The 22651-nt window shown below is 34.9% G+C and overlaps 1 protein-coding gene across 1 annotated transcript; it reads right to left on the bottom strand.

The window, feature by feature from the left end:
- Positions 1–2307: 2307 nt before the first annotated feature.
- Positions 2308–22556, bottom strand: HHEX (Hematopoietically expressed homeobox). Its single transcript, XM_073965261.1, has 2 exons — positions 21950–22556; positions 2308–2849 (listed from the first exon to the last, which is right to left on the bottom strand). Exons 1-2 carry the CDS (start codon positions 22554–22556, stop codon positions 2308–2310), a joined length of 1149 nt encoding a protein of 382 aa, XP_073821362.1.
- Positions 22557–22651: the final 95 nt, after the last annotated feature.

The raw sequence follows: 22651 nt of genomic DNA, 5'->3' as shown, positions 1-22651 counted from the left end.
TATATTATAGCCTTTTGCAAGGTTAATCCGGTAATATATAAACGTACTATTAACCGTTGCCCACAATTCTCTTATTCCGGCTCCAATATTGGAACTCCTCAAATTATTTAACCACTTGTTAAGCTTGTATTCACCGACTAACCTATAGACTTCCATTGTCATTTCTATGACTCTGTGATCGCAGGGGTTCGTACGGCGAAGCTCATGACACACATTCGCTAATCCCTCCGCCTCTGCTGGGAAATTAGGTATTATTTCAGGTATTCGACCAACAGGAATATGGGGAGCAGCAGCAGTGATGATATCTTGGAACATCCTTTCTACTACCCGAACTTCAGAAGGGTTGGATAGATCTCTGAAGCGATGGTTAGTGATCTCTCTGAATTTGAGCCAATTAGCTTTCCAATGATTGATGAAAGTGCTGCGTTCAGAAGTGATGAAATCGGGCGGTCTGCTGATGCAGCCAATTATGGGCAGATGGTCTGACCCAAGAAAAGCGACGGGTGGCAGGTGACGTCATTTGTCAGACCATATGACAAGATAATTCCGCTAGGGGAGTGCTTATAGACCCTCTGATCATTACATAGGACCGAATGCCACAACTCATATTGAACATTAAAGTCCGTCAAGACCAGACCGTTATAACCTTCCAAAAGTGGGCTAGTGCAATAGGAAAGTTAGTCCACCACATCCACTTCTGGTGCGATCCTTCCTCAGTACGTTATAACCGTCACAACGCTGTAATCTGCAGTTGTTGTTAAGCTTGACTCCTGCGCGGCGGTGCAGATTGGGAAAAACAACGGCTGGTCTTAAGGGCAGCATGTGCGGTTGTGTTGGGGGTACTGCGGGGAGTCGAATATTCTGATGACGACGACTATCTGGGGGCGTTTGTGCGCCCGCCGCCGAGGGCATGACATATATTGACAATTTTTGGGGGAAAAGTTTTGTGACCACTGGAAAACCTAAACGTCAAATTACTAGTAGTTCGGCCAAAAATATGGCTAATATCTTCAAAATACGTGAAATTGGAACGTACCGTTATATGGGTGCAACACCAAAACATGGTCATATGTTGAAATTTTTTTGTGGAGAAGTTTTGGGGGCACTAGGAACCGCAAATGTCAAATTATAGATAGTTTTTCGAGAAAATTTAGCAACAATGCTTAAAATACCTAAAATCCGGAGGTACCGTACTATACCTAAACGTGATCGATATAACCCATATTCAAACTTGATATATGGAAAGAATACAGCAAACATGATGCTGTGGGTGCGGTTGCTGTGGGGAGGACTGATTTCGACAACTTACTGGGACTATGTTCACGCAGCATACGGCAACGTAGTCCCTGTCCTGAGGGACATGGACGAATCCCGAGCAACTCCTGAGATGCCCCACTCCTGACATCTATTGATGCGGATGTTACAAAACAATCATATCTATATTGGTCCTAGGTTTTCCTCCAAATGAAGCAGACATTCCGGGATATGCTGCTCCCAACTTAGAAAAACGATACAAATACAAAGTTATGTACACTGAGGTGACAGCCTCTGGCCGGAACGTGAATGTTGTGTGTTTCCGGGTCAATCCGGTACCAAAGAACCCGCCTTATCCAGAATTTTCATAGAAATTAAAAGGTGTTTGAATATTTAACTACTAATCAATATTTCTTTGGCATTTTATTACATAATTTAAGTATTATTTACAATCTTAAAATTAAACTAAATATTCTATCTTAATAACTAATAAATGCTCAACAATACTTTGCGGGTGTGAATGAAATGGTCTAAAGGTAGTCTCAACAACGTTCATTCCCCCAATGAAGTGATAAACACTTAAACGGCGCTTGCATTACAGCTTTTTACTGGGTTAACCTTCATTGTGAGGATTTATTTGACGTTTTCAATGTGGAATTGACATTTGAAACCAAGTGGGTTTATTAAATCCGGTTAAGTGCAAACGTAGTATTCATATAACTGAATTTAATAACGTTCAAATGTCAATTCCATTGCGTATACGTCACATAAATCCTCAAAAAAGGTTAATCCGACAAAAAAAGCTTTAATGTGTATGGCGTTTATGATGCTTTATTTCCTTAACCCGGACAAATTTGACCAGATTTGCAATACAAAATAAAATCCTTCCACGACTAGATTTATTTTAAATCCAGCACAAAATTTCCGATTCAACACTGAATTATCTTTATCATTGGTCAACCTGTAGCTTTTTTTCGACTTTCCACTTTTTTAAAATTAACTATTCACAAAAAACATCTCCTTAGATAACTATACCTATCCACAAACAAAACATCACTCTGATCTTGGTCTATCTTGAACATAAACCTCTTCATCCGAATCCATATCACTTTCACTATTTTCCGATAGAAATTGTTGTTCATCGTGACTTAAGTGGGCGTTGCCATTTGTGTTCGTTGTTGTTGTGACCATTTGATTTGTTTTGATAACACTTGTTGTACCACTATTGGGCGGCATTGTTGCTGATGTTCCATTGGTGGTGGCAGGCGATGCGGTGTGATGTTGTTGCATTGAAGCATAATGGGCCGCCGATCTCTTAGCTTGATTTGCTCTACGCCATTTGGCACGACGATTTTGAAACCATGTTTTCACCTGACGATCAGTTAATTTCAGTTGTATGGCCAGATGACGCCGTTCTTCCGGTGACAGGTATTTCGATGATATGAAACGATTTTCGAGATTTTTCGTTTGTTGCGAAGTGAAACGTATTTGGCCACCTTTACGTTTTACACCAAAACCGGGCATATAGAAACCCGGGTAACCGGCTGCGGCATTACAATAGAGAGCAGCGGCGGCAGATGCATTGGCGGGAAAACCTGGAATGAAAAGAGAGAAGCATATAAATTAATATTTTTGTATTTTTTATGCAATACTCATACTAAATTTCTCAGCCATGCGCAGTGTTGCCACTAATTTATGTATGTACCTTGTCCCCCCCAAATCCGCAGAAATAGTCATTCATCTCAAGAAAAAGTCTCCAAGTAACATATGGTGCAATTGTTCCAGAATAGGGTGGGGAACACAACACCCAAAAACATTTTGTCATATCAATCCAATCCCTTCGAGTACCTCCCACACAAAAGTTTTACATTTTTCGCTAAAATCGTGTACACCATAACTTTCAAAGCGAATCAACGAATTGGTTCAAGCTTTCCACATTGTAATAATTCATTTATTAGGTTTGAATATGGACTATTCGATCGACTTCTTGGGGTACGTCCCATACAAACTTAAATATTTTTTTTTGCCAAAAGTGCAGTCTCGGATCTTTTTAAATTTTTACACAACAGGCTGTCCTCTCGACCCTCATTGCTGCGGTTCAATTTTTCAGAGGCAACTTCATGCTTCCTGAGATAATGGCAACACCTTCGGGTACCTAGTTCACAAAAGTTAAAAATTTTCGATTACTTTCAATTTAAGGGCTATTAGGGGATCGTATTAAAATTTGTACCGAATGTACTACTTGTGGTGTATCCGTTGAAATCGATTTAATTGTTTTCCTGGACAAGTCCATACTTCCTGGCATAATGAGCCAAAAAGCTCTAAAAATCCTACGGTGAACATCTAATATGGCAGGTGGGCAAGATTAATATCGAAAGAAGTGACTATCGTGAAGTTACATCGTAATATTTATCTCAAATTTAAATCAATTTCAAGAAAGTCTATAACGGACAACACCTTCGGTTACCTCCTCAACTCCTTCCTGTACCTAGATCACAAACGTTAAAAATGTTCGTTCATGTGCAGTTTTAGGGCTATTTGAGGTCTGGTGACAAGCACTGAGCAATAATTCGAATCTGACCAAGCCTATTACTGTACAGCGGGCTGCATCAGTTCTCATTACTGGATCGTTAAAAATAAAATACTCAGGAAATGTCGCCGACTCTGCACTTCGATACTGCTGGCATATTCATCGATGGTTCGAGGATGGAAAAAGAAATTGGACATCAGACCTTAAGGTGGAGGACTGTGTCAAGCTACCGCTCTGCTTCTGCCTTGACAGACTCAGCAAGTTCTACTGTGTATAATGTTAGGTGTCGACATCATTATTGCCGTTAATTTCAGAGCGTAGAAAAGCGTCACTTCTTTCACTTATCAAGTCAGAAATCAGAATTCCTGTAGGGGTCATCACTGGTCAAGTGGGAGGACAGCAAAAATGAGTACTGCCGGGCTCTGTGTATATGATAAAAAAAAAAAACGAAATGATCCAGCAACTTCTCTGTCGGTGCCCTGGTCTTTTTTTAATTTTAGTATTAATAAAAACGAAAACGAAGCACAATCAATCCCCCGTGAAATTGTGGGCTGCTGCTAAGAGATACTGCCAGGACATAGACGTTGATAAAGCTTATAGCGTCAGATCAGATTCGACAACGCACATGTTAAGCGTTGGTTTAACATAGCGCCATTTTGCTAACTCAATATTTAAAGCCCGTAGGCGTAGTCTGTACATGGATATTTATGTCTTCACGTTTAGCCGTCCGAAGACGAACTGGTGCCCTAGTCTTATCACCAAAGGCACAGACTGATTGACGCCCATGAAACTTCCTTACTTCCTTTCCATAGAACCAGCGGACATGATAAAATACTGCAGAAAAGATGATCGTCCACCTGCAACCAAAAACTGATCCCTTTGGCATCAGCTCTCTCAATGATTGCAAACAGAAGTTCTTTCGGTACAGTCATTCGATATGGCCTAGCACTGCAAGAGGGACGCGTACTAGCTCCACCGAAGTTCCAACTTTGGAAACATTTCCAGACTTCTTGGTGTCGAACCTCTCAATGGTCCCGCTAGTAGGTAACTGCATTCATTAAGCAAGTAGACGAGCTAGCAATCTGCGGTTCCATTGGTCTCTTAGGATTGGGATGGGCTTCATCAGATGATTGTACTCGCTTCACCCTGCTGCTGTCACTGTCAACGAGCCTCTCAATTGTTTCACTAGGAGGTTTCTGCGTTAAGCAAGTAGACGAGCCAGCATTTTGCGGTTCCATTGATCTCTTTGGATTGACTTGGGCTTCCTCAGAGGATAGAACTCGCTTCACCCCTTTTGGATGTGGAACAGTATTTTGCTCAATTGATTTTCCTCGCTCTTTTGAGGCAAGTTCTATAAATAGCTTGTTAATCTACTTGTCTGCCAGGTTGGAGATAACTTAGTTGTGATTTTAACACTTCGGGTAGGCTTCGTCACGCCCTGATAATGATGACTTCGAAGTCATCCTGTGTTAATTACTGTGAGTGCTTAGAGCTCTTAGGGGCTAAAGATTCCGCGTAACAGACCTTACTCACTGATATGATGTAGGATGTAGTTTTCCTTGACAGGGTGCCTGCAATGCTTTTCAACGATTTAGCCTCCATCGGAGGAATTCGGTCGGCAGAATGATTCTTTTCGGCATATTTGCATACATTTCCTCTATCCTCCTCATATTTTTTTTAAATTCGCCCCGATTTCCACTATTCCCTTCTCAGCTGGGTCCTTCTCGAGTAAACCACTGCATTGCCTTTCGACGATATGACCTCCATCGGTTCGTAGAGAGGAATTCGGCATGTGGGGATGTTTCTTTTAGGCATAATTAGACAAATTTATTCTATACTCCTCATATGTGTTAGCTTCGTCCTGATCTGCACTAATTCCTTCTCTGTTATATGGACTGTGTCCTTCTCGAGTAAACCACTGCAATGCCTTTCGACGATTTGGCCCCCATCGGTTCGCAGAGAGGAATTCGGTCGGTTGGGATGTTTCTTGTAGGCATATTTAGACACATTTCTTCTATCCTTCTCATATGTCTTAACTTCGCCCTGATCTACACTATTCCCTTCTGTGTTATAGCAACTGGGTCTTTCTTGAGTAAACCACTACAATGCCTTTCGACGATTAGGCCTCCATCGGTTCGTAGATAGGAATTTGGTCGGTAGGGATGTTTCTTTTAGGCATAATTAGACAAATTTCTTCTATACTCCTCATATGTCTTAGCTTCGCCCTGATCTGCACTAATTCCTTCCCTGTTATATCGGCTGTGTCCTTCTCGAGTAAACCACTGCAATGCCTTTCGACGAATTGGCCTCCAACGGTTCGTAGAGAGGAGAGGAATTCGGTCGGTAGGCCATATTTAGACACATTTCTTCTAGCCTCCTAATATGTCTTAGCTTCGCCCTGTTCTGCCCTGATTCCTTCCCTGTTATATCGACATTTTATTGTTTTTCTCTTCAGTCTTCTGATTTTCCTGTATTCCCCTCCACAGCATTCTGTTTAGGGAGATTAAGCTGCCTAACGGCCATTTCTGAAGGGGGAATAGTCCCACCGTGGTGCAATGGTAGGCAAATCTGCCTTGCACACTGTATAACCGGGTTCGATTCGCAGGCCAAGCAACATTACATTTTCATCGGTGGCAAAATTACCCCTCTGCGTTATTTTGACGACAATTCTTGAGTGTTTCAGCCATGAGAAACCTCTCTACAAGTGGTGTCGAAATACACACCGTTCGGAATTGGCTATAAAATTTATGTTCCATATCATTAAGCTATAAGTTAAACAGCTGCTCGTAAATCCCTTTGATTCTTTCTGCAGCAACTTGTTTTCGCTGTCCCATTACGACGGTACTAGTTTTTTTCAGGGGCAAGTCCAAACTTCCCGAGAAAATGGCTCAAAAACGGTACAAAAAACCCTATGGCACCATGTGTTGTGGCTGGGGCGCTCGAACATATCAGCCGATTCGGGCAAAAATTTGGTCTTCGTAATATTTTGCCCAAACTAAGTTTAACTACGAAGAAGAGCAATATCGGTCCACACTTTCCGGTACCTTTCCCCAAAAGTCGAACGGAGCAACCGATTTGGTTCAAACTTTGTACATCGTAATATTTTTACGAGGCACAGATCAGGTTCGAATATAGACTATATCGGCCCATTCCTTCAGGTCTCTCCCAGACAAAATTGGAGAAGAGTGCAGTTTAACAGCTCGTCTCGGATCATTTTGAAGTGTTTTCCAAAAAGTTATTTTCGCAGCCGCTGTTACGACGGTGCAATTTTTTTTCGGCGGCAAGTCCATTCTTAGCGAGAAAAAAAGTGGCCCAAAATCTGCAAAGAGCCTGACGGCGAAACAAGAAACAGATTTGGTCATACGTTGGACAACTTTTTAATTTTACAGTCTCGAATTATATCCGAATATTGACTACATCGTATCACTCCTTCGAAAAGAGTGCAGTTTAAGGACATATTGTGTATGTAGGCTAAGACGGTACAATTTTTTTCGGTGGCAAATCCATACTTCCTGGAAATTGCCCCAAAAACTCAAAAACCCCTATAGTCGTCAAAAGTATTTTGTTTGCTTCTTTTCTTTAAGACCGCGGCTGAGGGTATATCTCCGTCGGCACAGCTGACTTATTCTTATAGTCGAAGGAACGGTTTCCAACCCCACTTGATTCCGTCGACAAAACATCCAAACTGCCTCTACGAAGAACAAAACTAATTTCTGCACCAACCGAAGGTACGTTTGTCAATCCCACTCGACTAGACAGACACTACATGAAATGTAAGTTACTTTCCCCCTTAAATTTGAATTGAATATAGGTACATATCTTATCTAATATATAAAAGACAATGTGTGTATGTTAGTATGTTTGTTTGTTTGTATGTTCCGTATAGACTCAAAAACGGCAAAACAGATTTTCTTGAAAATTTCAGAGAATATACAGGAAACACCCGTGGTGAAAATAGGCTATATATTTTTTTGAATTTCGGAGGGGGTGTGGTACCTCCCCCATGCCCTACTTTTTACATATCCAAAACTATTGAACCGATTTTCCTAAAAATTTCAGAGAATGTACAGGGAGGACCCGTGGTGAAAAAGGTTATATATTTTGTTGAATTTCGGATGGGGTACCATCCATCCATCCATCGAAAAACATACGAACGTATCGGTTACAAAATAAATTTGAGAGGCAACGGTGGTTGAATCTCCGATCCAATGTACTTATTTAGGGCTCAAAGACCTGAAACTACTGAACCGAGTTTCCTGAAATTTTCAGAAAATGTACAGGGATAATCCGTTGTGAAAATAGGCTATATATTTTGTTGAATATAGGAGGGGGCGGGTCCTATTTCGAAAAACGCTTCAATCAAGTTAATCTTTCGAACATATTGGTTTGAAAATGAATTTGCAATGGTGGTTGTGTCTCTCACCTTAGGTCCTTATTTGGGACCTAAATGCCCGACATTAATTTTTTAAATATGTTATATCTTCAAAACTTCTGTACCGATTTTCATGTATTTTTCAGATGATGTACAGGGATGTCCCCTGGTGAAAATAATCTATATATGTATTTTGTTGAATTTAGGCAGAGCTGGGTTTAAAAATTAATTCGATAGACAATGATGGTTGTGTCTCTGACCCGAGGCACTTATTTTTGTTCATAAGGCCCGACCACGCCCACTTTTTTAAATATGTTATATGTATCTCCAAAACTACTAAACCGATTTCCATGTAATTTTCAGATGGTGTACTGGGATGGGCCTTGGTGGAAAAAGGCTATATATTTTGTTCAATTTCGGAGGTGCGGGTTATACTTTGCGCCCTATTTTGTAAAGTGCGCTATATATGTAAAATTTACGAACCACAAGACCCAACCACTCCCACTTTCTTAAATATGTTACAAATCATTGAAAATAACGGATGTTATTCATAACGAAGCATTGGTGTTTTTGGAAACCAAATGTTTAAATTAGAAGGCAACATATCGATAGATATAGCTTCATCACTGGACATTCATTTGAATGAAGGGCACACATGCAATATTAAGTAGAAAGCTGTGTTCCAGAACGAAAAAGTTTTTACAATTTTTACGACTTTTACACATTTTACTCGAAAAAGCGTTCCCGTACAAAAAAAATTGTAAAATGTTCACTTCTCTTTAAACAAAAATGGCGCTGAATGACGCTCTCTTTAAAAACTTTTTACACGACAAATTTGGGCGAGTAAAAAAATAGTAACATGGTTGTCGGCGTCTGATTGGCTGATATGCCGACTTTGACATTTGTTCCAGTTATTTTGACGTATTTTCAATTTTTCCGTTCCCGAACTATTTCAAAAAACTTGTGTGTGAAAACAAATTTTTTGCAGTTCTCTCTTTTACGAGTTTTACCATTAAAAAGTACGGGAACGAAGCTGAAATTATCATCTGAAAGGAATGTACGATGGCACAAAAAAAATTCGCTAGAAGCTTTAGATCTTGAAGGATTTAAGAAGCGAATCACGTTTAGTTTTCAGACAAACACTTCCAGTTATACTATTGCAGCAGATGAAATAAATGTATGTATCAAGTCATCAGTTTTGGCGGTATGTTAAAATTGCATATCGACAACAACGTTTCTGAAGATTTTTTATTAACGATGCAAGAAAAGTCTAATTGATGATTTAATAAAAGGTAATAGCTCATTTAGACTAGCCATAAATCCTCGTCTGGATTTAATAAATCCTGTACAAATCTCATTGCATTTAGATATACATTTTGGAGGATTTAAATGGAAGTCAGCTGATTTTTTTTCATAGCACAATTACCATGGTAGATGCATCAGCCCATCTGATCGAATTTGAAACGCCAAAAGAATTTTTTGTAAATTGAATTCCTCTCAAAAACATATGTCAAATTAAAAATTTATTGTTTAATACTGAAAATGTTAGCACATTATGCTACTAATGCTAACTAAAGAGCAAATAAAGAATTATTTTATTGCAATTTGCCCATCTAAAATAAAATAATAATAAATAAACGAATTATTTTATCGCTTAGACATCGTAAATATTAGTCTTGGTTGATTAAAATCAAATTTGTACATCAAAATAATTTTAATTTTTCCGCCTTGTTTACAAATTTTTACATTTTAAATTATTTTTAGTGTAGCAATTCACCGATGCATCTACCTTGTTTCTTGTGCCAGCTTGCAACTTTTTGTATTTTCTAGCAACATGTTGCAAAAAACAGAGTTGTATACGAGGATTTATGCCAGATTTAAAACAAATCCACTCAATAGGAGGATTTATTTTTGTATGGGAAATCTGGTAGATTTTGGCTGGATTTAGCAAATAAAACCTGATAATGTGCTAAATCCGGCTAATGAAGTCATATCTAAATGGGCTATAACATAAAACGAGGGCCAGCAACGCGGACGGGTCGGCTAGTTTGAAATAAAAAAATTTCAATAGAAAATAACTACTCCACGTAATCAATAACGAATTTTGGTCGTTATAATGGGAACTATTCTTAGAATTACTTTAACTGAATGAATGATTAATTCTGCTTTTGCAAAAACATTCCCATAAAATACCCAACTTATGAGGCTTCCCCCTATAAAATCCCCAATGTTTATTTATTAATGTTTATCCCCGTATCGATATAAAATATTCCCGGTTTGAGGAAAACCCTAATTACTGGCAACACTGTCCATTTTTTATTTTTAATACGCCATTCATGATAAAAACAATAATGGAGTCTTCCTTTATTCTGATTGGTCAATGGTAATACTGGCAAACTCACTATCTATCTCCCTCTCTCTTACTCTTTTGTTTTTTTTCATGTGTGTTTCATGAAAGTGTTTACTCTCCTTACACAAATGACTCACCGTTACTCACAAATAAAATAAATAACGGTTAGGTAGAGAGAGTGTGTTTTTCATCCCCCAATAAAACCCACACAAACTCATAATGCCCCATTCATAATAAGGGAGCTCTGCAATGTAAAACATAATTTACACTGGCACTACTTAACTGGGTTTGACAGTTTTATTGAAATAGGCTTGATCATCAAGCCTTGATGTAAATGTGGCTTAAAAAAGACAATGTATAGCCGGTTTATTATGTCAAAGACATAAAGTGGTAAAGATTGGACATCATTCACAATGGAGTTCAATTTCAATATTCACGCATAGAGTGCGTTTATGTATAACAGACAATTAACAGAAACAAAAGCGTACACCAATGTGAACTATCTTAAATATAACATAATTCATGCCACCATATTGTAACTTCACATAATGTTAGAGCTCCAGCACCATCTGCCGATGTATAGTAGCAATGTAAATGTCCCATCTTGTAATAATAGCTGTGTCTGGTTACCCTAAAATTTGTAACAATTTGTACCAATTGTTGCTGGAAGTCGTCTGTTAACACAAAAAACCAGCAAAAGAGAGCGATTCGAGAGAGACATTTTGACAGTTCTTTCACTGAGAGCTTGCAAATTCTTGCTGGACAAATTTCTTCTAGCAAGCACTTGCAAGCTCTTCTTCTTCCTGAAAACAATCAATCAGCCGTTTTTAGTTTTTTGTTGATTTATGTTTGTGAACATTAAAAACAATTTTATTGTGAAAATAACATAGTCTAATTGTATTGTTTTATGGAGAACAAATTTGTAAAGTGGAAAAATACTTTTTTGTTTCATTTTCTTTTTTATTTTTAATAAAATACAACGTGTTTGCTTCCTTTGTTGGAGGACAAATTGTTCTGTTTTGGCAAGTCAGCTGATTGCTTGCTGGTTTTTGCTGGGAAGGCGTCTGTTTACTTTTTACAATTTTATAGCAAAAGAGAATAGAAACCCCTTACTCTCTGAGAAAGTTCTTGCTGGACAATTCTTGCCGGGAAAGTAACCAGACAGACTTAATTTATATCTTTGATTATGTTTATTGTCCGTTGCAAAAGCCCTCAACAGAATTATACTCCCCCACTTCCCCATTAGTATGTTCCCTGTGATAATGATTGAGTATAAACCCATTATGTCATGTTAAAAGATATTCTTAATTATTTGTTTTCTAAAGACAGACAATAAAATAGTAATGAAAAAATAAGAATTTACCCGAAAGAATAGACCACATGACTTTTGGTTAGACTCTTTCATAAGAATTTGTATTTGTTTTTTTGTCGGCGGTGGTATTGGGTTGGTTGTTGTCGTCCTCGTTATTCAGTCGGTAATAAATTTGTATACCAAATGGCATTAAATGATAAATGCAATTTAGTGGTGAAGGAGAGATCTCGGCAAAATGACATGACAAAATAGATTACCAAACAAACACGAAATTGGAAATGATAGCAACATCAAAACAATAATAACGTACCTATAACAGCAATAACAACAACAACAACTACACAATAATTATAAATGCCTTCGAAATACGTTATTAACGGTTATTTGTTTTGAGTGCTATCACCAATTTTCAATTAGATAACAAAACTCTGAAATTTGGTATTTTTTTATAAAATAAATTATTATGGCTAGGTGTGAGTGAGTGAATTCGTGAGTGTGATTATTTCAAACAAAACAAATTATCAAAATTAAATTTAACATAATTTAAGCTATTACCCAGCTATTTATTGATTGTGACTGAAGTAGCTGCCAATGTGATTTTACGTACTTTCATACCAAAATACACACGTACATTCATACGTATGTAGATATGTAGGATTTACGTAGACGTTAGTTTTCAAAATCCCCCTCTGTTTATTTCTTATCATGTCTTCGTTTGGCGTTCTATACTAGTTTTTGGTGTGTTATCATTATCGCATTAATAATGGACATAACGATTAATCGTTGTTAATAGCATTTTTCGAATAGTTAATTCAAAACGAAAAATCTTTCGTAGATAACATCCATACGTCCATCCATCCATCTATCGATTCATTGACAATCGAGCCAAGTTAGCTAAGTACTTGAACTCCAAACCCCTTTTCTCTCCCCTCCCCCTGGTGTTTATTTAACAAACAAAACTAAATCACAGTCGAATTGTCAATTTCTAGTAGTAGTCGATAGTACACCTAGTAGGTAGGTATCTTGTTCAGTTCTGAATGATAAGCGCCAATGTTCATTTCTATGACGAATTCAGATTAATATCTCATAGCCAAAACAATCAAATGTGTGACGCCTCAATGTGTATTGATGTTGTAATCCACTCAATAATATTCAGGTGCGTCAGTTTTTTTTATTTGGATTTCCTTGCTTTCGAAACGACATTTTATTTTGTTTGAAACAGTGGGGAATTGCATTTGTGTTGACACCTTTTTTGTTTGTTTGATTTGAATTTGTTTGTTCTGTGTTATGCATTGGCGCCAACACTTGATTTTTACTCCTGATTTTATTGTTTGTTTACATGGTTTTTTTTGAATGGGGTTCTCTTAATGTAAATAGTTTTCTATTGTTATATTAGCTGTCTTTTTTCATGAAATTTCCCTTCCGAAAAGTTAGCGGCCTTCAATTAAAATAATTAATGGTGTAAGAGACAAAAGACAGACTTAAACGCATTTTACATTTAACATGTTTTGTAAAACATGCATCATTTAATTTGCCAATTCCATACAATATCTGTCAAATAAATGAATTAAACTCCCAAAACACCTGTTTTAAGTGCAAGAGTAAAATGCGTTTTAGGCCCATTTTAAGAATAAGTGTAACTGTAACTATTTTTTCGTTACCGACAAAAGTCAGTAGAAATTAAAACGCAAACTTGTGAATTAATACTTTCAATATGTATGTATATGTTAGCATCACTGTTGCTATCGGAACGTCGCTAACTTACCGAAAAATTTCCGTAATAACAAAAAATGTGCCAATAACATAAAAAATTGCAATTACCGACGGTTGTAGGTAATTTTGTCGTTAACAAGTTACAGAATCGCACCACAGACAACACAAAGAACTTTGCGTTCCTTTTAAAATTTAAAGTGTGCCCGAGAATATGTTGTACGGTCTATAGAAGCGCCCTTTCTTTCGAAAAGAAACGGTGCTTCTATAGACCCTACAGCATTTTCTCGGGCACACTTTAAATTGAAAAATATTTTTTAAAAAGTCCACGATTATCGAAAAATGTTTTTATTTTTAAATCCATGGTTATTGAAAAATATTCCCAGCAAAATGTTCGATGCCAAAGATGACATTCAATCATGGGTGCAAGTGATCTAGCATGTCATCTTTTTAGCATCTTCATCGATGAATTTTATATGAGCGTGGACCCCAAAAGATGACGTTCTTTTCTGGATCCTAAGCATGTCATTTTAACCAATGCGTTGACATGTCATTTTAACCAATGCTTTGGCATGTCATTTTCACCAAACCCTTGGCATGAAATTTTCATGTCTTGTTTGGAAAATGGAAATGCTGTATTGAAATATGGTTTTCATGAAAAACAAAACTCTTTATTAATTCAAACGAATTCATGAAATAACTACAATGAATTTATCAGTTTATTTTTTCAAAAGTTTACATCCAAAATTGCAATGTAATCACCACTGCTGCAACGCAAAAGATTACTTCCTCCGTTCTCCGCAACTGATATTCTTTCATTTTACAAAAGGTTTTTGCAATTATCTTCCCATCACCAGTTCAGATTTCAACATGGACTCCAAATGCACTCCTTTAAGTATTTTTATTTCGTAAATTACTTTTATTTTATAATTTTGTTATTTTATAACAACATTTTGGTAATTTATACTCTTTTGTTTAGTGACGGAAATATGTAGGGATCTACAACCCGGCTTGCTTTAGGGATCTCTAAGAACAAAATGTAACGAACGGGGAGGAGAGACTTTTTATGGAAAATACCATTTATGCCTAATTAATTTATTTTTAGTTGTTTCTTTCCAAAAGTAGTTTCTTCTTTATTTTCAGATTCTTGTTCCTTTTCGTTTCGTTTCAAATTCCAAGAAGCGAGATTTGATTGATTTCATTCTATGTCAGATTTAGAACAGACATGGGAACTTTTAAAATAGCAATGTGTGCAGTCCGATTCTATTTTTAGCTCGATGGTTGGGACTTCATATAATACCAATTGTTTAGAAGTTTTAGTTGTTTGATATGCAGGAAATGTAAGACAACATCACGACGACAGTTCTAACAACTTTGGTCTGTTCCAGAAACTGCAAGAATCTACTTATTTTTACTACGATAACAATTTTTCCTTTATGTTATCGGAAAAAATAGTAAAAATTAGTAGATTTTTGCAGTACTGGAACATACCAAAATGAAAATAAACAGGTGTGTAATAAAAACACAAACATCATCTCTATTGGAGCGATGGAATGGGTACAAATGCTGATGAAAAGATCGGATCTTTCACGACTTCCTTTGCATTGGTTCAAATCCCAATGAAAAGATCGGATCTTTCACGACTTCCTTTGAACCAATGCAAAAGATGACATGAAATCACGTCATCGCAAAGAACCCATTCCGTCAAATTTTGCTGGGTTTTTTTATAAGTCCTAGATTCATGGTAGAACAATATAAGGTAACAGCAATACCCAGCTGATTGAACTGGGCTGTAATGTTAATGTCAAATTCCATACGGCATTTTATGTTTTTTTTTTCTATTTTCGATGTATATTAGGGACATACATTTTTTGAGGGAAAAAATACATATCTTTCAGAAAAAAAAACAATTTCTTCCATGTCCGAACAACGTGCCGCACACTATAACACCGCTTATAGAAGCGGTACAATATTTGTTAATATGTGTGGTATTTTGTTAAATTTGGAAAAAAAATAAAGCCCTAATAAACATGTGCTTCTTTGATTTCAAAAACAATAGTTTGAAACAGCTGCTGGTTTTGCAATAAATTTTTAGCGACCCCAAACATTTTTGCAAGAATTATACTTTCTGTGAGAAATTATCCATTTAGTGGAATGATATGGATACTTTCAAATTGAAATGGATACAGAAAATTTCTCATTTTGTTTAATTTTCTGGTCACTCTTATTGACCTGTTTGTCGACACAGAGTCAGCGGCTAAGGGAACTGATAAGGAAGTTTGGCTGCTTCCGAAACTATAGTCTTCTCTGCCTACGCTCGTAGTAATCAATTTCATTACACACTGTTAAAAATTTTGTTTCTTCAAATATTGAAGCAACAAAATATGGACTTTAGCTGAAATAAATACACAAAATGTAATAAATTTTCATTCATGTTTTTCAAAATATTCAATCAAATGTAAAAAAATATTAGTTTTATAAATTCCAATAATTTATAGACATTTCCTTGTTTTGTTTACATGTGCCGGTGACACTAACATTACCAACAAAAACAAATTTCTATGTGGTTGTTGTTGAGTTGTATTTGTTGTAGTATTTACTCTACCTTCTTTGTTCCACCATGTCCTAGTTTATTGAAACCAAATTTTTAAGTAATCCTCTGTGATTATTGAAAAAATATTTTTTTTAATTGAAAAATATTTTTAAAAAATCCGCGATTATTGAAAAATAATTTTTAAAAAATCCACAATTATTAAAAAATATTTGTTAAAAATTTATTGAAAAATATCTTTAAAATAAATCCACAATTATTGAAATTGTTTTTAAAAGTTCACGATTATTGAAAAATATTTTTAACAAAGTTCACGATTGTTGAAAAATATTTTTTAATCAACGATTATTTAAAAAATATTTTTTTTTTTAAATTCACGATTATTGAAACATATTTTTTTCAAATTCACGATTATTGAAAAATATTTTTTTAAACACACGATTATTGAAAAATATTTATTTTAAATCCACGATTATTGAAATATATTTTTAAAAAAATCCACGATTATTGAAAAATAATTTTTAAAAAATCTACAATTATTAAAAAATAATAAAAAAAAATCCACGAATATTGAAAAATATTTTTAAAAAATCCGCTAATATTGAAAATTATTTTTTAAAATATCCACGATTGTTTAAAATATTTTTAAACAAATCCACGATTATTGAATACTATTTGCTTTTAAGTCCACGATTATTGAATACTATTTGTTATTAAGTCCACGATTATTGAATACTATTTGTTTTTAAGTCCACGATTATTGAAAAATATTTTTTAAAAAAATCCACGATTGCTGGAATATATGCTTTAAAAAACCCACGATTACTAAAAATATTTTTTAAAAAAATCCGTAATTTTTGAAAATTATTTTTAAAAAATCCATGATTAATAAAAAATATTTTTAAAAAAAATCCACAATAATTGATTTTTTTAAACGCACGATTATTGAAAAATATTGTTTAAAAAAAATCCACGATTAGTGGAAATTATTATTTAAATAATCGACGTTTATTGAAAAATATTTTTTTTAATAATCTGCGATTTTTGAAAAATATTTTTAAAAAGTTCACGATTATTGAAACATATTTTTAAAAAGTTCACGATTATTGAAAAATATTTTTAAAAAGTTCACGATTGTTGAAAAATATTTTTTTAATCAACGATTATTGAAAAATATTTTTTTAAAAAATCTACAATTATTGAAAATAATTTTTTAAAAAGTTCAGGATTGTTTAAAAAATTTTTTCCACATTTGTTGAAAAATATTTTTTAAAAAAGCCAAGGTAAGTCCCAATTTACATTAGGCGAGTTTACTTGCGGCAATTGTCAGTTTGAAGGAGAGAGAGGTGAGGTATATGGTAACCCTTTGCCTCTCAACACCCTCTCTTACCCACAAACTGACAATTGCCGCAAGTAAACTCGCCTAATGTAAATTGGGACTTATTGACGATTATTAACAAATATTTTTTATTGAAAAATAGTTTCGTTATTATTGAAAAATATTTTCGGAGAAATAAACGATTACACTGTGCCACAAATTGGAACTCAAGGTCTGTGCGGTGGAAAATTCCTTCCGGAGATGAAAGCCCTTAGTGGGTATATTAAGAACCCAAAAGGAAAATTTCCCCATAGGTCAAGATTAGTGGAATGATATGGATACTTTCAAATTGAAATGGATACAGAAAATTTCTCATTTTGTTTAATTTTCTGGTCACTCTTATTGACCTGTTTATCGACACAGAGTCAGCGGTTAAGGGAACTGATAAGGAAGTTTGGCTGCTTCCGAAACTATAGTCTTCTCTGCCTACGCTCGTAGTAATCAATTTCATTACCCACTGTTAAACATTTTGTTTCTTCAAATATTGAAGCAACAAAATATGGACTTTAGCTGAAATAAATACACAAAATGTAACAAATTTTCATTCATGTTTTTCAAAATATTCAATCAAATGTAAAAAAAATATTAGTTTTATAAATTCCAATAATTTATAGACATTTCCTTGTTTTGTTTACATGTGCCGGTGACACTAACATTACCAACAAAAACAAATTTCTATGTGGTTGTTGTTGAGTTGTATTTGTTGTAGTATTTACTCTACCTTCTTTGTTCTACCATGTCCTAGATTATTGAAAATAAATTTTTAAGTAATCCTCTGTGATTATTGAAAAATATTTTTTTTAATTGAAAAATATTTTTAAAAAATCCGCGATTATTGAAAAATAATTTTTAAAAAATCCACAATTATTAAAAAATATTTTTTAAACATTTATTAAAAAAATATCTTTTAAATAAATCCACAATTATTGAAATTTTTTTTTTAAAAGTTCACGATTATTGAAAAATATTTTTAACAAAGTTCACGATTGTTGAAAAATATTTTTTAATCGACGATTATTTAAAAAATATTTTTTTTTTAAATTCACGATTATTGAAACATATTTTTTTCAAATTCACGATTATTGAAAAATATTTTTTTAAACACACGATTATTGAAAAATATTTATTTTAAATCCACGATTATTGAAATATATTTTAAAAAAAATTCACGATTATTGAAAAATAATTTTTAAAAAATCTACAATTATTAAAAAATATTAAAAAAAATTCCACGAATATTGAAAAATATTTTTAAAAAATCCACTAATATTGAAAATTATTTTTTAAAATATCCACGATTGTTTAAAGTATTTTTAAACAAATCCACGATTATTGAATACTATTTGTTTTTAAGTCCACGATTATTGAAAAATATTTTTTAAAAAAATCCACGATTGCTGGAATATATGCTTTAAAAAACCCACGATTACTAAAAATATTTTTTAAAAAAATCCGTAATTTTTGAAAATTATTTTTAAAAAATCCATGATTAATAAAAAATATTTTTAAAAAAATCCACAATAATTGATTTTTTTTAAACGCACGATTATTGAAAAATATTGTTTAAAAAAAATCCACGATTAGTGGAAATTATTATTTAAATAATCGACGACTATTGAAAAATATTTTTTTTAATAATCTGCGATTTTTGAAAAATATTTTTAAAAAGTTCACGATTATTGAAACATATTTTTAAAAAGTTCACGATTATTGAAAAATATTTTTAAAAAGTTCACGATTGTTGAAAAATATTTTTTAAAAAAGCCAAGGTAAGTCCCATTTTACATTAGGCGAGTTTACTTGCGGCAATTGTCAGTTTGAAGGAGAGAGAGGTGAGGTATATGGTAACCCTTTGCCTCTCAACACCCTCTCTTACCCACAAACTGACAATTGCCGCAAGTAAACTCGCCTAATGTAAATTGGGACTTATTGACGATTATTAACAAATATTTTTTATTGAAAAATAGTTTCGTTATTATTGAAAAATATTTTCGGAGAAATAAACGATTACACTGTGCCACAAATTGGAACTCAAGGTCTGTGCGGTGGAAAATTCCTTCTGGAGATGAAAGCCCTTAGTGGGTATATTAAGAACCCAAAAGGAAATTTTCCCCATAGGTCAAGATTCTGAGATATCGCGCGATGAATTTTTTGAATTTTCGACTATGATGCTTGAGAAAATAGCTTTATATCTCTGTTTGCCGTTATTGTAGTTTCGTTTTGAGATTACATGTCTGCAGTCAAATCGAATGGCGAATCTTTTTGTAGAACATTTCATTCTTCTAACTCAATTCCTTTCATGTCCTTTTCGTCCTTTCTTTCTTGAACCGTAGTAAAAGTACCACAAGATGAGATTTTACAGCATCCAAATATTCCACAAAAATATTGCTCAGAGAATTTTAGGTACGGTTCTCATTGACAACTAATCGATATTGTCATGTTTTCATTGTCCTTTTTGACATTTACCCGGTTTTTGTTCAGAAAAACCTTTGTTTTGTTTTTCTGTATATTCGTTATTTGTTATATATTGGTAGGTAGACATACCCATTGGTTATCGCTTATATTGACATCTGGGATGTATCTGAAATATTTACCATATATAGCTCCCGATATGCTGAACACGTTAATGACAAATTTTCTTGGAGAACAGATCCGGCTATCTAATATTTTGAACCGGATATAGCGATATAAAACCCGGATTTTGTACCGATTTTAAGTAACCGATTAAGGTTATATGTATACCATTAGAAAGCTAATAAATTTGCCAATCAGGGAAAATAAATTTTTTGACAGCATCTTACCTGAGTTCGGTGCTAAAACAAAAAACCCGTATTTTTGAACCGTTTTTAAGGAAAAATATCACTGCGCGTAAATATGAAGATCAAAGCTTGGTGGGTGAAATATTCTTTTTGCCGATGAAAGTGGATGAAGTTAATATTATGAACCCGGAAGGACAGTTATGCCTTAGGTCAAACTTGTGGTACTTTTACTACGGTTCAAGAAAGAAAGGACGAAAAGGACATGAAAGGAATTGAGTTAGAAGAATGAAATGTTCTACAAAAAGATTCGCCATTCGATTTGACTGAAGACATGTAATCTCAAAACGAAGCTACAATAACGGCAAACAGAGATATAAAGCTATTTTCTCAAGCATCATAGGCGAAAATTCAAAAAATTCATCGCGCGATATCTCAGAATCTTGACCTATGGGGAAAATTTCCTTTTGCGTTCTTAATATACCCACTAAGGGCTTTCATCTCCAGAAGGAATTTTCCACCGCACAGAAACCTTGTTGCACAGTGTTATTGAAAAATATTTGTTATAAAATCCATGATTATTGAAAAATATTTTCAATAATAATAATTATCCATGATCTGAAAGAAACGGTGCTATACACGCTTTCTGAAAAAAGGGTGTTTCTATAGACCATTTCTGAAAGAAAGAAAGAGGGCTTCTAAAAGAAAGGGAGCTTCTAAAGACATTTTCTCAAAAAATGGGTGCTTCTATAGAACTTCCGCAGATGACCTTCCACTTGTAGGCAATGACTTTTACCTTGTTCTCCCTTCGGAATCTGCTCTGTCAGTGCTTCCAACCAGAATCTCATTTGGGATAATCATCCGACATAACCTAGCGCCGCTATCACTGGCAGGGACCTATGTTTGACTCTCTTTGATTTCAACATTTGGAGTTAAGAAATGTTTCCTGTAGGCTCATTAGCCTCTGACTTTGAGGGTTTCGTCATCCTGGCATTCTTATGAAACTATTGCCCTGATGACAACGCCTTCGAAGTCGTGTGCTGGTCAGATATCTGAGCTCCATTGGCAGGTTTAAATTGCTGCGAGGGGCTGAAGACTGTGGGTTAGAGACCTACTCACTGTATTCGGAGAGAGAAATTCGGTTGGTCGGAAGGATTCTTCTAAAAATATTTGGATACATTTTCCCTATACTCTTCATATGTCTTTGATTCGCCCTGGTCTCTACAAATTCCATCGACAGGGTGCTTCTTGAATAATTGACGAAAATGTTGAACTTTGGTGAGGGAGGTACCGAAAGGACTTGTTCGATATAGTCCATCTTCGAACTTGATTTAGGTTTGAGATAAATATTACGACGTGTAAAAGTTAGGTTAATGTTAGTCACTCTATTCGATAGTTTTCGTGTCCACCAGACATTTTAGTTGGTCATCGTAAGAGTTCTTAGAGCTTTTAGACCATTATATCAAGATGCATGGACTTGCTTATGAAAAACATTATAGCAATGTAAACAGGTAAAAATTCCAAAATGATCTTCGAACAACAATAAAATTGCTCTTCAACGAATATGTTGAACTTTTGCAAGGGATACGCCCGAAGTTGTTGTCCGATATAGACTAGAAATTACTTAGGAGTGCCAGCTTCCAAACATTATCTTGATTCACTGCAATCCATGAATCATTCGAAACAGATTCGTAAAATTGTAATACGTTTATGTTTAATTTTTGTCAATGACTCACCTTCACAATCCAAAAATTGCCCATAAGCTGGATCACAATATACCGACGGTGTATTGGGGGCGGCGGCACTCCGCATCCCACTTGCGGCGGCAGCATTTGCCATAGCTGCGGCTGCTGCTGCCGCTTGAAAGTGAGGCATTAAAAAGGCGGAATTTTTCTGTAAATTTAAAATTTGTTGATAGAACAGCGATGCGGCGGGATCATACAATGTCTCATAGTGTAAATTCGCAGGACCCGATGGTGATGAGGGCGACATTGTTGCCGGGTGATGTGACGCCAGTAGTTGATTTGTTTGCAGATGAGGTGGTAACATACCCGTGGTTGGTGGTGAGGCTGGTATTGTCGATTGCGAATCGGAGTTTTTCAAAGTGAGATTTTTAAATGCTGTGTATTGTTCAATATCTGGAGTTTTTTGAGATAAATTAGAACTTGTGGGAGATGCTAAATGTGTTTCACCAGCAACTGGTGAGCAGGCCGACGAAGCTATTGGTTTGGTGATTACATTCAATGGTTTTATAACATTTATTTTCTTTTCCGATTTTTGTTCTAAAATATTTTCTATTGAAAATGCCGAAGATTTGGAATTTGTGGACTTTGTTGTATCCATTGGTTTTGTTATTCAATAATTGTGAAAGCCAATTTATTAGTTAAAATATAATACACAAAATAACCGATCAATTGGTTTTTTTTCAGGTCGATCAC

The sequence above is a fragment of the Musca autumnalis genome, unplaced genomic scaffold, assembly GCF_047663935.1.
Source record: "Musca autumnalis isolate F117 unplaced genomic scaffold, ASM4766393v1 scaffold_1, whole genome shotgun sequence".
Classification (NCBI taxonomy): domain Eukaryota; kingdom Metazoa; phylum Arthropoda; class Insecta; order Diptera; family Muscidae; genus Musca; species Musca autumnalis.
Note: the sequence above shows the minus strand (reverse complement) of the source record. Positions and strands in the feature narration are given on the sequence as shown.

Coding starts and splice junctions, on each gene's coding strand:
- HHEX (XM_073965261.1), bottom strand. CDS start 22,556: ATGGATACAACAAAGTCCACAAATTCCAAATCTTCGGCATTTTCAATA. Junction 2,850..21,949: donor GCAATTTTTGGATTGTGAAG/GTGAGTCATTGA, acceptor TTTTCATTCCAG/GTTTTCCCGCCAATGCATCT.